Here is a 15996-nt window from a genome sequence, read left to right as displayed (position 1 = left end):
GGTTCTTAGATACCAGACTCGACCATATTCGTGCGAGTCGAAAACATCACTTACAATTGTCACGGAACCTCAGACGCTCCTTTTGCCCTCATGTAGGCAAGCACTAGTCGGAATCATATTCGATATTCATCAGATCCTCGAGATGTTGCTGTAGCATAGCTCTGTCCAACCGAGACCCTTTGGTAACAGGTGGCTGTCTCATACACGTTGTAGCACAGAGGCCACATAAGGCAGGACCGCACTGCACGCAAAGGCAACACGTGAACAGGAACGCTACAACGACTCCAATGATCATCAGAATCTTCCAACCCCAAGTCGACATCAGGCCCCAAAACCATCCAAGTAGCGTCCAATCCCCTACATCCACGTGTATGGATTCGGAGATCTTATGCAACTTCGAGATGGCTTGATAGACAGTCGGAGCGTTATCAGGAATGAAAATACAGCAGCTCGAATGGATCACCTTACATACCCCACCTCGATCTGCTAAGATCACGTCTAAAACCATACGGTTTTGTAACGTCATAAGTCTATCCGCCTGAAGTTCTGTGGTGATATTACCAAGGGCACTGGCAGTAATATTAGCTGTCGATTCTACCACTCGAGTCAACTGTCTCAGGTTCCTACTATTAACCATAGGTCCCCAAAATGGGAGGAAACCCTTGAAAAAGTCTCCTGCCTCTTGACCGGCAGTATCCTCTTCGCTAATTACGCCTCTCACAACTCTAGTTTTGTGATAATCTGCATCTACAGTAAACGTCGGAGGCAACAAGTTTGCGATAAAACATGAGCCCATGAAGTCAGAGGGCAACCATGCATACGCACGATCATGACAAATAAAGTATGTACCCTTGGCAGCCAAAAACACAGGGGACGAGACCATTGGCAAAATATAATTTTCAGTGCAAGCACTCTCTCCAAGTCGGGCTTTCGATCTACGGCCGCGACCTATTAAACAAAAATTACCAATGTGGGGTACGACCCATATCGGAGGCGAGCTTTTAAGCTGTTTTTCACCAGTGAACACACTATATTCGCCTCTACTTAGGACCCTATAGGCTTGTACCTCTTCTTCAGGGATAAGCGAGGGATCATAGATATCGCTATCTAAATCCTCTATTGCTATAGACAAAGATTTTTGGTACGAAGTAGGACCAGAGTAGGGGGAACGTGGTTCTCGAATGGGGTGGAAACCCAGTGCGCTTTGAAACATTGTTTGAAATGCTCGAGCAGACCCTTGGGAGCTATACGGTAACACCAGATATGGAATTCCCTTATCCGTAGTATGCGGCATCAACCCACACACCCAACAATTAGTAGTGTTAACCACTAACTGATGCTGATGAAGGAGCTGAATAAAGGAATTGTTGCGGAATTCTGCACGTCTAGCCTGCTCGTGTTCAGGTAAGATGTGAAAAGAATGAGGAGAAACAGTGGAGGTGAGTTTAAGGTCAGGGGTAGGAGTAGGTATGGTAGAAGGCAAGAAGTAAGACATCGTGTAATATACTCCACCCGCCAATAACACAGAAACAGTCACAAACAGTACAAATATTTGGAACACAAAACATTTGGTACGACTGAGTTGCTGCAGCTTGAATCTTTGTGCTTGAGCTCTTTCCAAGTCCATCAGCTTTGAAAATGCCATTCCCTATGACCGTCCGCAACGTTTCTTGACGCACTTCGTTCTGTGTAGCAATAGTCAATTCCTAGGAGTTCCCAGGAACCGACGGTCTTTAACCTAGCGTCAAGACCTACTAACCAGGAGGAAGTACGCGCGCGGCCCTACGGCCTTCATTTCACAAATATATATATATGTGAAAACAATGTCTCTCAGCTGTGGAAACAAAAAGTGTAAGGAACGAAGCTCAATGAATATGTACAAAATAATTACAATAGTATGAGTGTTCAAACTGATCATGGAAAACGGGATAATGCACTTGTCAAGGGACAGAACGGGGTCTTTTATTAGTCTTTAGTGCTGGGTCGCAAAAAATATCGGGTTTTCCCAGGACGTGTCTGTTCGTTAAACAAAAGATCCGTCGAAGGGACAACGCCCTGTTGATCAGCTGAATGTTCTGGTCTTGAGTCTTCTGATGACAAGTGTTCAACAATGCCTTTTTGCTGCACTGAGGATTCTCCGACAGGTTGTGCGTCGCTGAAAGGTACAAACGCCGGCAATCCTTCGGTTTCAGTTGATGCACTGCCTTTCCTCACCCACGAGTCTGCTGGCAACGGGATGGGGACTTTCTTGGTATGGGTGGCATGCACCCAATTCTTCCGCCCCTCGAGACGAACTGCAGTTCTCGTGGCAAGGAGGACCTGATAGGGTCCAGTGAACCTGGGATCCAAATTGTTCTTGCGCGAAAAGTTTCGTGTTACCACCCAATCTCCGGGCTGGAGCGGGTGGCCTGGACCCTCCGTCTGCGTCGGCAATGCTTCGTGAACCTGTTGGTGAATTAACCTCAGTTTAGCAGTCAAGTCATAAAGATAATCGATCAACATTGGATACTCAAGATCACAAAAGGCACCCGGTCTAGGGACCCCCCAAACATTGGCAGGGCGACCGAACACTATTTCATAGGGACTGAGCCCTACTCGGGAGTGTACAGTTGCCCTTGTTGACAGCAATGCTAAGGGTAAAGCGTCAGGCCATGAAAGACCTGTCGTAGCCTGAATCTTTGCTAGTTTTAGTTTAAGGGTGCCATTGTACCCTTCAACCAAACCAGCTGACTGAGGATGATTGGCACTATGGAATTTCTGATTAATTCCAAGGCCCTTGCACACACTCTTCATCACACTCCCCACAAACTCACTTCCGTTGTCTGACCACACAATTCTAGGCATTCCATACCGAGGAAAGTATTCCTTCAGTAGGATTTTCGCAGTGGATAAAGCAGTATTGTCTTTGAGAGGATAGGCCTCAATCCATCGGGAGAATGCGCAAACAACAACTAAAACGTATTTCAAGTTATTGCATCGCTCCATATGGATGAAGTCCAATTGGATCACCTCAAAGGGACATGAAGGGGGAGCAAAACTACCAGGAGGAGTTGGGGTTCCCTTACCAGGATTGTACAACATACATACCATACAATTCTTAACCAAGCGTTCAGCACATTTCGTAATACCATCATTCTTCCACACAGGAAACAGCAATTTACAGATACCTTTCGCGCTAATATGTGCTAACCCATGTGCCATAGTTACAACAGCCAGCACATACGCATCAGGCAACATCCATCTTTTCTGTTCCGATAAGTCAATCCAACAACCATTCGCATCCAACTTTCCCGTACTTTCTTTCCACTTCGCCTTTTCAGTCTCGGTGGCCTTATTCTGAATTGCTTTCACACTCTCGATAGTGTTTTCACACATACTTGATTCTGCAGGCCACCTAACCGAACTCGTCACATACATTCGAGTGCTAAGGTTCCGGGCAGTCTCCTTAGCAGTCTCATCCGCAAACGCATTACCACGACCAACATCATCCGTCACCTTACGATGCGCACTACATTTAACAATCGCCACTTGCTTAGGCAACGCAAGTGCATCCAAAAGATCATTTACAAGCTGGCCATGTTGAATCTTCGTACCATGTGACGTAAGGAATCCTCTCTCTCTCCACAGTCGTCCAAAACTATGTGCCACACCAAACGCGTATTGACTATCTGTAAACACATTCACCCGTTTATCTTTAGACAACACACACGCTCTCGTCAAAGCAATTAACTCAGCAGCCTGAGCCGAATTCTGACTTAACCTTGCGTTTTCCACAATCGTTCTCAATGTAACTACAGCATACGCAGTTGTCACATCACCGTTCGGCAACTTGAAACAAGAACCATCCACATATAAAGTACCATCGGGATCTGTCAATGGAGTATCTCTTAGGTCAATGCGACCCTTGGTTTCCTCTTCAGTTCTGAGATAGCAGTCATGTACTGCTTCATCACTTGATTCTGTGTCGATCGGCAGCAATGTTGCTGGATTCAACACATTACATCGTCTTATCCGTATATGACTGGCCAGCAACGTCAATTCATAACCAGACAATCTTGCACTTGTCAGATGTTGAGTTTTCGTTCGGTTCAATAGAGTGTCGACTGCATGCGGAACCATTACCGTGAGCATATTATCCATGACTAGACCTGCGGACTGTCGAATGGATGCCGCAGCTGCCGCTGTTGACCTTAAGCAACTTGGTAAGGCTCTTGCTACTGGGTCTAAAGTCGAAGAAAAGTAGGCACATGGGCGTTGCTTACCACCAAAAGGTTGTGTCAGAACACTCAACGCGCAACCATCCCTCTCGTGAACGTATAGTGTAAACGGCTTACTGTAGTCAGGAGTGCCCAACACAGGAGCCGAACACAACGCATTACGCAATTCAGAAAAACTTTTCTGACATTCTTCAGACCAAGGTACTGGGGATGAAACATCTTTGCATGTAAGGGCTATCAATGGTTTCGCCAACAATGAAAAATTTGGAATCCATTGTCTGCAGTAGGACGTAATACCCAAAAAGGCGCGAACATCTCTTTGGGTTTTTGGCACAGTCATTCGGGAAATCGCTGCAATTCTCTCTGGGGTCAACCTTCTCCCTTCTTTTGACAATAAGTGACCTAGATAGGTAACTTCTTGACAACAATACTGTAGCTTTGAAGGCGATACCTTGTGGTGTAAGTTATGTAGATAGTGCAATAATGATACTGTAGCCGTTTTGCAAATAGCTTCTGTATCAGCTGCCACTAAAAGATCGTCAACGTATTGAATCAAAGCTGCACCTTTAGGTAATACAAAGGCATCAAGCTGTCCTTTAAGTGCTTGGCTGTAGATTGACGGACTCTCACAGTAGCCCTGTGGAGCGCGTTTTAGCCTAAAACTGCGACCTCCTAATGAAAATCCGAATAGATCTCTGCTTTCCTCTGCAATTGGGATGCTAAAGAAAGCATTCTTTAGATCGATCACTGTGAACCAGGAGGCAGTTGCCGGAATCATTGTTAGTAAAGCCGTAATGTCAGGGACCACGGGAAATTGTGGAACCACTATTTTATTTACCTCTCTCAAATCTATAACGAAACGATACACAGGAGGCTTAGTTGGGTCAGTTCGTTTCAGAATTGGCAATACAGGGCTATTACATACATTTCCACGAGTTTCTTCAACAACACCCTTTCCAATGAGATCATACACAATTGCTAACAGCGCTCGTTCACCCTCAAGAGAAATACGATATTGAGGTAAACGCGGTAATCGCGCATTTGGTTTCAATTGAATCACATAGGGTGGAATGTCTAACAGGCCCACGTCATTGGGACCTGTGGCCCATAGAGACGCAGGGAGGGAACTCAATTCCGGTGGGAATTTATCAACCGATAAATACATGGGAGAGATCACTCTCCGTCCCAATGTAAGTTCCACTCCTTCGGGGGAACAATACAATGTTGCATATAATCGTTTCAACAAATCCAGGCCCAAAAGATTTTCACCACAACCTGTAGAGAGAATCAGTGGAGCGGTTAGCTCACGAGGTCCAATCATAAGAGGCAAAGGGTTAGAGACTGGGTTACTAACAGGGGCGCCAGAGAATCCGACGGAAACATTTGTTAAGCCAGACAAAGGTGCGCCAGGGAGTTTTGAATGCATGATGGAACTTTTCGTCGCACCAGTGTCTAACAGAAAAGGCTCAACTACACCTGATGTAGCCACTGCAACGTAAGGCCCACTCTGATCGACCGGAACTGACACTACTCCCTCTCTTTGTCGTTGGCTGTCCTAGTAATGGTCATTTACAACAGTTTCATGGTCTGCATAATAATCATCAACATTATACTGTGCAGATCGAACTGACCCCGCATTTCGCTGGTCAAAACAATTATTTGCGTCTGATTGATTTTGATAACGATCACTCTGATTGTGGAATGAACCACGACCTCTACCACGAGGTGCCTGTTGAGGACCACCACCACGGTTTCCACGTATCGACACACCATTCAGACGGTCCCGTAAGGCAAGACAATCATATTTTAGGTGTCCCTCTTTCCTACAATATGCGCACTGATTATACCCAAGTGAAGATCTATAATCAAAGTTGTCAGAGCGCGGCTGTGTCCTATCGGGCTGTGCTCGTGGTCGATACTGCTGTTGCGAATCATTTTGGTTTGATCGTGGAGGGTATGCTTGCTGCAACAAAACCTTCGTTTTGAGCTCCTTAGTTTTCCTTTCTACACGATCACTTTCTTCCTTTTCCCTATTCTCATAATACTGAGCCGTTGCTAGTATTTGCGCAGGGGTTGAAACTGCCCACGCACTTTCTGAATTCTTTAATTTGTTGCTTAGTTCAGGCAGCAAATTCGACACGAATTTGTCAACGAATAACCGCTGGCCTCCCTCAGCGCCCATGTCCTGGCCGCTGTGGTCGACAAACGCTTCCTCAAACCTTGTAAAGAAATCTGAGACACTCTCGTCTTTCTTTTGCTTGCAAGCTGATAACTTATCCCAGTTCACTTTCATCGCTGGCATGAGAGTTTTCATGAGCGTAATGATTTTCTGAGGCAAGTCCAAAATCAGCTGTTCAGGCTTGGCCCCACCAACTTGTAATGCATCAGCTGCTAGCAGTGCAGCCCAATCACCCCCTAATTCAACTGCGTGATTGGCTTGACGAATTTTAGCCCAAACTGGTTGCGGTACCACATTGCCAAACAACATGTCGATGTCGGCAATATTCATAATAGTAGCTTCCACCAGTTGTGATAACTCCTTATAATAACCAACCGGATTTTTACGCGGATCGGGTAAGGATTGCTTCACTTGCAAAACTTCTGATCGTTTCCATGGAAGATGTATCCACACCCTTCGAAAATGCGGTAGCACCACAGGGTTTGCATTAGGATCACCAGGCACCCACAGTGGCGGAACCTCTCTCATAGGATACTGACCAGGAACCGCTTTCCAGTTCTCAGTGGTATCATCTAATGATATCCGAGAATGTGCTGTGGGTCTGAATGCTAATAAGCGTTCCACGGCACGTCGTACATCGTCTCCTATAATCATACCGTTTGAAAAGTGACTCTGAAGTTCAATTATGTCGGACGGTACATTATCTACATCATCATTATACCATTCTTCCATCAAAAAGTTACACATCTCCTCAAATACGAATCTCTGCGTAGGCTCATTAAACTGAGAAAACGTATCAAAGACTACACGTGGAGTGTAATTAGCAGGATGTCTCATCCACCTATGTGCCATTGTTACTAACGTCTCTTTCTCCCTACCACTAGGGATCTCACTCCGTCTCTGAGGAGTTTCAGATGAATCAGACGTAAATAACGGACCAGAAAGAGGTGAATAAAGAGTAGCAACAGAGTTAGGAACACGCTTACGATCAGAAGGAGAAAGAAAAACAGGGGCAACAACACTGGAGGTGAAAGAAGGCATAGTAGGAACGGACAAGATAGTTGGAGTAGCAGAAACAACAGTCTGCGAAGGTACAGGTACAGGAGCAGTAGGAACAAGAACAGGTGGTGAAACAAACGTAGGGTTAACAGCGGGCTGGCCCGCAGCCGCTGGAGCAACAAGAGGAACAACAGGAGGTACTACAGGAGCAACTACAGGAGCAGTAGCACCCTGTACATAAGGAGGTGGTGATTTCATCAAGTATGACAGCAAGGAATCCTCCTTCAAATCTTCTTTTTTCTTATCTAGATTATTCGGTAAAACTGGGTAACATTTATCTATTTTCATGTGATGCAATCTAGTAGCGATTTCCATGTCTTTTTCTTCTTTGTCTTGTCTACATTCTTTTATAGCTTGCATTACAGGAACGAACTCTTGTTTTTGATCCTTTTTAAGTTGTTTGATTTCTTTCTGCTTGGCCTCTTTACGCCATATCCGAAAGGAATCAAACATAGCTGGCCTAGCTTTCTTTAAAAATAATTTAGCCTCAAGATTATCTAAAATCGAAAGTTCAAAAGTTCCATGTTGTGGCCATCTAAGATCACCGTCTTTCTTTGTATAGCGGACCCAGTAATCATTATATATTATAGGACCCACCCCATGTCGACTATAAAGATCATGTATCGGAGTTCCAACTGGAGGTATCGGACACGAGTCCTCCAACCGGGAATCCATTGCGCAACATTTGAAAATACGAAACAAATCACTATGGCTAGGCATCGTGCACACTAACCTAGTATCAAACTTCAAGGATTACCGAAGCAATAAAACCTCGTGTAAGTCAAAACCCTCGGTTTTTGGCAATTGCAACTGTCAAATAATACTAAGGACCAATACTAAGAACCACAAATGCAATGGAACCATGCAATACAACAAAGCCTTAAGGCTATCACTAAGCTCGGAGAGCTAACCACAAAGCCTGAGGAGGCTATTACAAAGCTCAGTGAGCTATTACCACAAAGCCTTAAAGGCTAACAACAAAGCTTTCAAAAGCTAGAACAACCACTAAGGACTGGGAGCGACCCACAAATACTTAACTCAGAACTTCAATGGCGTCACCAGGAAGGCCCGTCTATCGTCTCGCTTGTACATAAGGTCTACGCCGGGCGTCGAAGACAGGTCGACAGTCAGGGCATCGGTCCGTCGCAGCCGTCAGGAGGCGGGAATCTTCGCAGGGAAAAACTTCGGGCCACTTATTTCGACAACAGGATCGATGAAGCGGGGTGCACCTTCCCTCGGAGATTTCACACGAAGTTCCTCACGATCATCAGGCTTTGGACCTGTACCGCTGAAGTCGCCCTACGTTGGGCGCCAACTGAAGGACTGGACTTTTTAACAGTACCAGCGGTGCCAGGGAACAACACCTATAACCTTCATGGGATACCTGTTTCGGCGCACAAACTACAGAGACACGGGACACTTCCTTCGGCGTCAAAGATTCAAGGTTTATTTACTGCAGGGAACACAGAAGTCACAACAAGTACAACACGTGCAACTTGGGGAGACTGCTTCAAATTGGTTCTGTGGAGCGCTCCTTTTATACAGAATTTACTCATAGGACAACATGGTACACAAAAGTTTACAACCTGGTTCCCATAATTATCCCCCAGAGAGGTCGCTTTGGTCACTTTGGTACACATAAGGTCCGGAACATAAGTGCGGAAACATTTGGCGGTTCCCAACTGTAAAAACCCATCTTCCCAACATTAGTGAATTCCAATCGGCAGTAAAACAGATCGAAATAGGGACAAAGACAGGTGCAGAGGAAGATGGAGACAGTGGGAGATTGAAAAGGGTGAAAAAGGGGAGGTATCGGGAAACACGAGATACAGGCATCAAAGGGACGTGCCTAATGAGATGCACGGCTGAGACAATAAACCGGCACGGCAGAAGCGGGGCCATCTGCCTTACAGTATCATCCCCCTCATCGTAAAAGATACTTACAAAGAACATGTGTCTTCCACAAATATCTTGAAAGTCCCAGGGTAACGAAGCGGACAGTGTCCGTTCGCTGGCTACTTGAGGGCAAGAGACAAAATGGATGCCGTATCTAAGATGGAACCCGTGGGTACAGATGAAAAACCCACATATCAAACGAACGGTTTAAGTTAGCACAGCGAAACTGCGCATACTTACTAAACTCGTCATTTGCGGTTCTTAGATACCAGACTCGACCATATTCGTGCGAGTCGAAAACATCACTTACAATTGTCACGGAACCTCAGAAGCAAGAGAGATAGAGAGAGCACCAGGGAAAGCTGAAAGAATGGAAGAGAGAAAGAGGGCACTTCAAAGAAATACATGAGAAGGGGAGAGAGAGAGAAAGAATACAAAGCTGAGAGGGATAGAAAACGGTTGTGAGAGATGTGCGTGACAGAGGTGTGAGGGGTAGTGAAACAGGGACATGCAGGATGGAGATTGTAAAATGAAAGGAGAAAGCAAGTAAGGGGGTAAGACAGGTGAAAGTTGTTGGTGACCAGTGAAAGAAGTGTGATAAAAAAGCAGGCTGGTGAGAGACAACTCAAAGTGAGTGAGGGTGACAGAAGAAAGAAAGAGGCCAATGATAAAGAGAGTACGAAGAGACAACTGAGAGAGTTTGAAAGGATAGACAGGTAGAACATAGATTACAGACTGAAGAGAGAGAGGTGGAGACATTTTAGAGAAAGACAAAAAGAGGTTGAAAAGTATGACAGCTGAAAGAGAGAGAAAGCAGGATAGACAAGTGAGAGACATAGGGTCATATTTATGACTTTAGTGGTGCAGGGCAGGCAGCAGGTCACCTTGCTGCACTGTCCTGCATCACAGGGAAAGGGCAGCCATATGGCGCATACCTGTCCTTCTCCCTTGCCCTGGTGCCGTTTTGGTGGCCTAGCGCCAATGCAGGCACCCTTTCACTATGGTGTAAAGGGTCCCTGTGCTGTAGGCAGGATTGTTTTTGTGCAGGAAGGCGTACCTTCCTGCACAAAAATAATTCTGAGGGGCTCTTACCTCTTTCTATTTGTGCTGCAGAATCCACACAGAAAGAGAAGAAAACAAGGAGAAAAATATATTTCTCCTCGCTACGCTTCCCCTTAGAGGCATATCTAATTGGCGCATTCCCAAGTTTGCAAGGTCTTGTAAATCTGGGAATGCATCAAAAACAAAGTAAATACCTATTTCTCTTTAGAAATAGGTAGAACATCATTTGCACACTGCCAGGGTGAAGCGGAGGATGAAAGTTGCATAAATACTAAGGGCACAGAGGATACAATTCAGAATCCGGTTTCATACAAAAGGTTGGGATGTGATGCGCAGGGAAAGGGAATTCAATGGATGAGTGGAAAGGAATGGTTCATCGTAAAATCATTTTTTTCGCAATTCGATGCATGATAATACTTTTAGAAACAACAATAATTTCCTTTGCGAGCACATAATGTAGCATTGTCACAAGTGACAGAGTAATGAGAAATGTTAGTTTGTGAAATTTTCCGTTGGTAATTGTGCTTTTTATGATCATTTACAGTGACCCCTGAAGAAGGGCGTGGAGCCCGAAATGCATTGGGTTATTTTTATCGAATAAACGCTGCCTGAAATGAATTCATGCCTCAGTCATGCTCTTGCAAAAGGTCTGGATTGACACAGTTGGAACAGCAGAAACTTGAAAAAAGCATGTACAGTCAGCGTGTGGACTCGATTTAAAGTTTGAGAAATGGGAAAATAAACTTTGATTATAAGGATAACATTGTGTAAAATTGATGGTTGTGAACGGACATATTTCTGCCAAAGGGACAAAATGAGATATGCATTTGCTTGGGACGTGATGACGCCCCATTTCAGTGATATTAACCTTTAGTGGAAGTCACAGGAGATTTTCATGCATAAGTGCAAGTCACTAGTCACTATTTTTTATTGAAGAATTTTCTCTCTCCAACCACTGGATTGAAGATGACACTGAATGCAGCTTCATTCTCTACAATACAAATCCTTTCCTATCCTACTTACAGTACATCTTTGTGTGGTCCTAATAATGTACATCTACCTCAACCGCAGCCTGCAATGCATCCTTCACCCACCATACTCTCTGTAGTGTGTTTAGCGTGGTCAATGCTAAACTATATAATTGAAATGAGGCAGCGTGGTGAACAATGATGAATATCATTTCATCTTGAAGATCACTACTACTCGAAAGAAGATAGTGGCAGTATTCCAAATCTTACAAGACGGGGGCCATTTTAATGAAAAACGCATTGACTACTCCTGGCCAGCACAACACACACTGCCTCTAATTGCCTCACACCCATCTTACCCCGTGTTCCTTTAGTTCACTGCTCTCTATCACACGGTGGTGGTTGATGGAGCTCACCCTGCTCTTCTGTAACCATGCCTTACTTCCATGTGACATTGTCAGATCAAACACTCACTGTCAACAGTTCTACCATCAAAGGACAAGTTCCCCTTGGTGATTCAGAATCACTTGCTGGGAGCAGTATGCTGCTAGGAAGTGAGTGGAAATGATGAGGGCAAGCAGAGAGGATACGGCTAGTGAGCAGCTGAATGGGGTAGGTGGGTGCTGTGAGGGAGGGTGGTGGCAGGCAGCTAGGGAGGGTGGTGGCAGGCAACTAGGGAGGGCGTTGGCAGGCAGCTAGGGAGGGCGGTGGCAGGCAGCTAGGGAGGGTGGTGGCAAGCAGCTAGGGAGGGTGTTGGGAGGCAGCTAGGGAGGGCGTTGGCAGGCAGCTAGGAAGGGTGATGGCAGGCAGCTAGGGAGGGAGGTGTCAGGCAGGTAGGGAGGGTGGTGGCAGGCAGCTAGGGAGGGTGTTGGCAGGCAGCTAGGGAGGGTGGTGGCAGGCAGCTAGGGAGGGTGGTGGCAGGCAGCTACGGAGGGCGGTGGCAGGCAGCTAGGGAGGGCGGAGGCAGGTAGCTAGGGAGAGTGGTTGCTAGCAGAACCGCTTCTGTGAGAATTAAAGTGGAAAGGTGGCTGCTTTAGATGCACGACTGCTAGGAGGAATCTGCTCTGAGTGAATGAGCTCTGTACCTTGAGCTCAGAGTGATGGTATATCCAGCGCAGCGCCGCGGCAGTCAGGGTTGGCTTCTTGGCGCCATAGGCCACCTCAAGAGCTCTCTTGACTAGCTCAACGCCCCGGAAATACTCCTCCTTCCAGTATCTGCAGACAGAAAAAGAGAGTAAGGCCCATTGGGTCTATTAGTGTAGCTAAACCAAAACTGTTTTTTTCAGATAAATACATTAACCATGCTTTTTTATAAACGAATCCACCTTATTCCTAAATGTTCTTCAGGTCAATCGTTGTAAAAAAATTCAATACCTTGCATACTGTTACCTGGTTCCCTTGTTCTACAAGACGCAATTTTTAGTTCCATTCCTTGTGTTCACTAACGACAGATAATTTACCATTCTAAAGTGCCCCTGTCCCCTTGTCTCACTCTCCCTGTCTACTGGGACCCGTTCTTCATCTTGTCCAAGTCTTTAACTCTAACCCTGTCTTTTCCTTTTAAAACTGCCTCTCACAGTGGTTACTGGTTCTACCCCTAGTCACATTCTTTACACCCTTACTTCACCTTTACTCTTTCCCCACTCTCCTTATCTCGGATTTGACAAACATGCCTGTTGCATTCTCCTTACTGAGGATAGTCCTGCCAGCTCCCATCACGCTGCATGATTTTATTGTACCCCTCCCCTCTCTTCTGCTCGCTGCAGCGTCAAGTGTCATCCTCGCGAATTTGAAACTTTGCTTTTTCTCTTCCCCTGAGTTCTCCTTATTTACTTCCATTCTCCCTCCAGGATCTTTACACACTGATCTGGCTGGTACAGGTGAGGGATGAGAAGGTAGAGGAACGGGAAGGAGAGAATGGAGGGAGAGAATGTGAGAGAAGAGGGAAAGAGAAACTTTCTATCTGTGCAATAATATGTTCATGATTTTAATAATAATCTTCCTTTTCTTCTCGTTTCACATCATCAGTCTCTCTCCTCCACATCAATTCTGATTTGTAAGTTAACTCTACTTCCCCCACAACTAAGTTCAACTGCAGAGAGAGCAGCTTGTATAGTTTTTCAGCGAGCTCTCTTCTCAGAGATGGAGAAGTTACCAAACTGACTTGCCACATTTTTTGAGGCAGTAAGCATCTTTCACATGTATGGCACAGGTATTGCTCCCCTGGGAGAGGCTTTAACTTTTAAGGCGTGAAGCATTGGTTGGACTGTCACAGGGCTAGGACACTGAACACTGCGCGTGCATTTCACCCGATAAGAACTTGAAACATAATCCTTGACCCACCACAACATGGGAAGCAATGGCTAAGCTGTAGGAATGAAATAACACTGGCTTCTGCCATGAACATTAATGAGATGGTCCTGTGGCAAGTAAACAAGAGCGGGAAAAGGGACAGAAGTCTGAATCTCAGGGCCAACAATGAAAGGGCAGTAGATGACTCTTGTAGTAACATGCCCAATCCTATCAGCCACTTCAGCTTAGACTCAGCCATATGAAAATCAGACCTCACTCTGCTTCAATAGGAACAGTCTAGTCCAAACTGCCAAGGCAGGTCCTGTCTGGGATGCCTCCGGGTAGCCATGCGCTATATAGGAGCATATTTATATTCAAGAACGGCTTTGCCAGTGTTTAATTTGTAAAATATTAAGTGCCGGGGCCCTCCTCAGCAGGCCATTGCAGCGTTTACCATCCACTACTCCTGCCAGTGCTGCCAATGACTGTATTAACCTAACTACTAAGCATCACACTCCTACAAGTGTGACAAATCAGACTATTGTAGGCCACCCAAGCTATACAAAGAGCTAATGAGGCAGGTATAAGCCATTTTAACGTATTCTGAAATAATAAATAACTGTTGGTATGCTCATCTTTAAATTAGTCAAACAGAGCCACCATGTGGCAGACTGTCATAAGTGCTGTTGTTGACAATGAAGTGCTGGGGGCAAGCAATGCAAACCACTAGCTCAAATTAAGCACTGGGCTTGGCCCTTATTAAGGCTTGTTAGAGAGATGTCGCTAAGGTGTAGTTGCACAGAGTGCATGGGGCCCACTTCAGGGCATACCTGTTGCACTTATAGCATGGCACTGAAGTATACAAAAAGTGATGGATGGAATTGTTAAATGAATCTCAGCCACTGGTAATTACTCAGGTCTGCATCCCAATCAGTGGCGTAGCAAGGGGGGACAGTCTGGCCTGGGTGGCACAAGTTCTGAGGGTGGCAGCCTCCCCCGTTCTCGGGGTGGCAATAGACCCCCCGTGCTCTTCAATCCGCTGCCGAGGGGCAGCAAATGAGAAAAAATCCCCACCAGCATCCGCCCGCTCTTTGAATCGGCCGCGGCTGGGCAGTAAATATGGCCGCCACGGGCGACCAAAGTGTTTCCTACGCCACTGATCCCAATCCTTCATTATTGTGCACACCATGCCACCTCAGTCTGGGCCCAGCCATACACAAATCCGTCTTGACCCTACTATAATAGAAACAGTGCAGCCCGAACTACCAGGCCCGTTCCTTCCTGAATAGGAACAGAAGCAACCCTAGACAGCTCCACACTGATTGAGGTTCATCATTAAGGTGTAGCTTGGTTCCAGTGGTATAGTGAGCAAGGAACCCACATCTGGGCATACCCATCGCTCACAAGAATTTTTTTGGGCATAGTCCGTCCTAGTAGTGTTAAGGGAATGGTCCCTAACGGAATGCTTTCTTTGGCTTTTCAAAGTGGGCTTCTCATGGGGGTACGTTTAACACATTTCAGCCTAACACGTATCCCATACACCATTCGAAGCTCACTGGCGGGGTCAGTTGTTATCAAGGGAAGCCGTGCCAGTGGAAGTCCAACTAGGGGCTCCAGCAGTTCCATGAGGAAAATCATGAATGTTCGATGGCATGTGTGGCTGTAGATACATATGCTTTGCATGCTCCTGCCTTCTAGTGTTGGTTGCAGATGTGTGCAATTTGTTTTTCTTCAAAGAAGTCTCTCGAGTCACGAGGTTAAGTGACAAACCTAGACCTGACCCAAACAAGTGCAACTGATTACAAATGGACCTTTCCTGAGCAAACTAATAGACAGAGCATCATTCACCCAGATGTCACAATTCATTGAAGATACCTCCATACTTACTGACTTCCAAATATGATTCTGTCCAGGAAGTGGCACCGAATCTGCCCTCATTGCTATCTGGGATGACCTTAAAACACAGTAGACCAGAACGAGGTCACAGCACTACTTCTCTTGGACCTTTCAGCTGCCTTCGACACAGTTCATCATGACGCTCCAATACAAAGACTCTACACAGTCGGCTTAAAGCGGACATGCCATCAAACATTCACTTTTTGATAGTTGTTTAAAGAAATTTAGAGGCTGGGTTAGCCTGCCTTTGGAGGGATTTGATGGAAATGGGTTGGTGCTGGTGGTTATCCTTTGTTTTAAATAAGATTCCAACATGTCTGCTTTGGTTGTGTAATGATTTGCCAGTTTGCAAAGAAGGAACTCATCCCATTTTTCAAGAATTTACTGACATTTATGTTTAGTAAATTCAGTGAGAAGTTTATAAAAT

At 45.6% G+C, this 15996-nt stretch overlaps 1 protein-coding gene across 1 annotated transcript in view; it reads right to left on the bottom strand.

Annotated features, from left to right (window-relative positions):
• Nucleotides 1-15996, bottom strand: part of LOC144754563 (aflatoxin B1 aldehyde reductase member 2-like) — a 302692-nt gene that overhangs the window by 69376 nt on the left and 217320 nt on the right. Inside the window, exon 7 of the mRNA XM_078642496.1 lies at nt 12467-12596. Within this exon, the coding sequence (XP_078498622.1) occupies nt 12467-12596 (130 nt within the window). The remainder of the gene's footprint in view (nt 1-12466; nt 12597-15996) is intronic.

This window comes from Lissotriton helveticus, chromosome 5_1 (assembly GCF_964261635.1).
Source record: "Lissotriton helveticus chromosome 5_1, aLisHel1.1, whole genome shotgun sequence".
Lineage (NCBI taxonomy): Eukaryota > Metazoa > Chordata > Amphibia > Caudata > Salamandridae > Lissotriton > Lissotriton helveticus.
The sequence above is the reverse complement of the archived record's forward strand: the minus strand, read 5'-3'. Positions and strand labels throughout refer to the sequence as shown.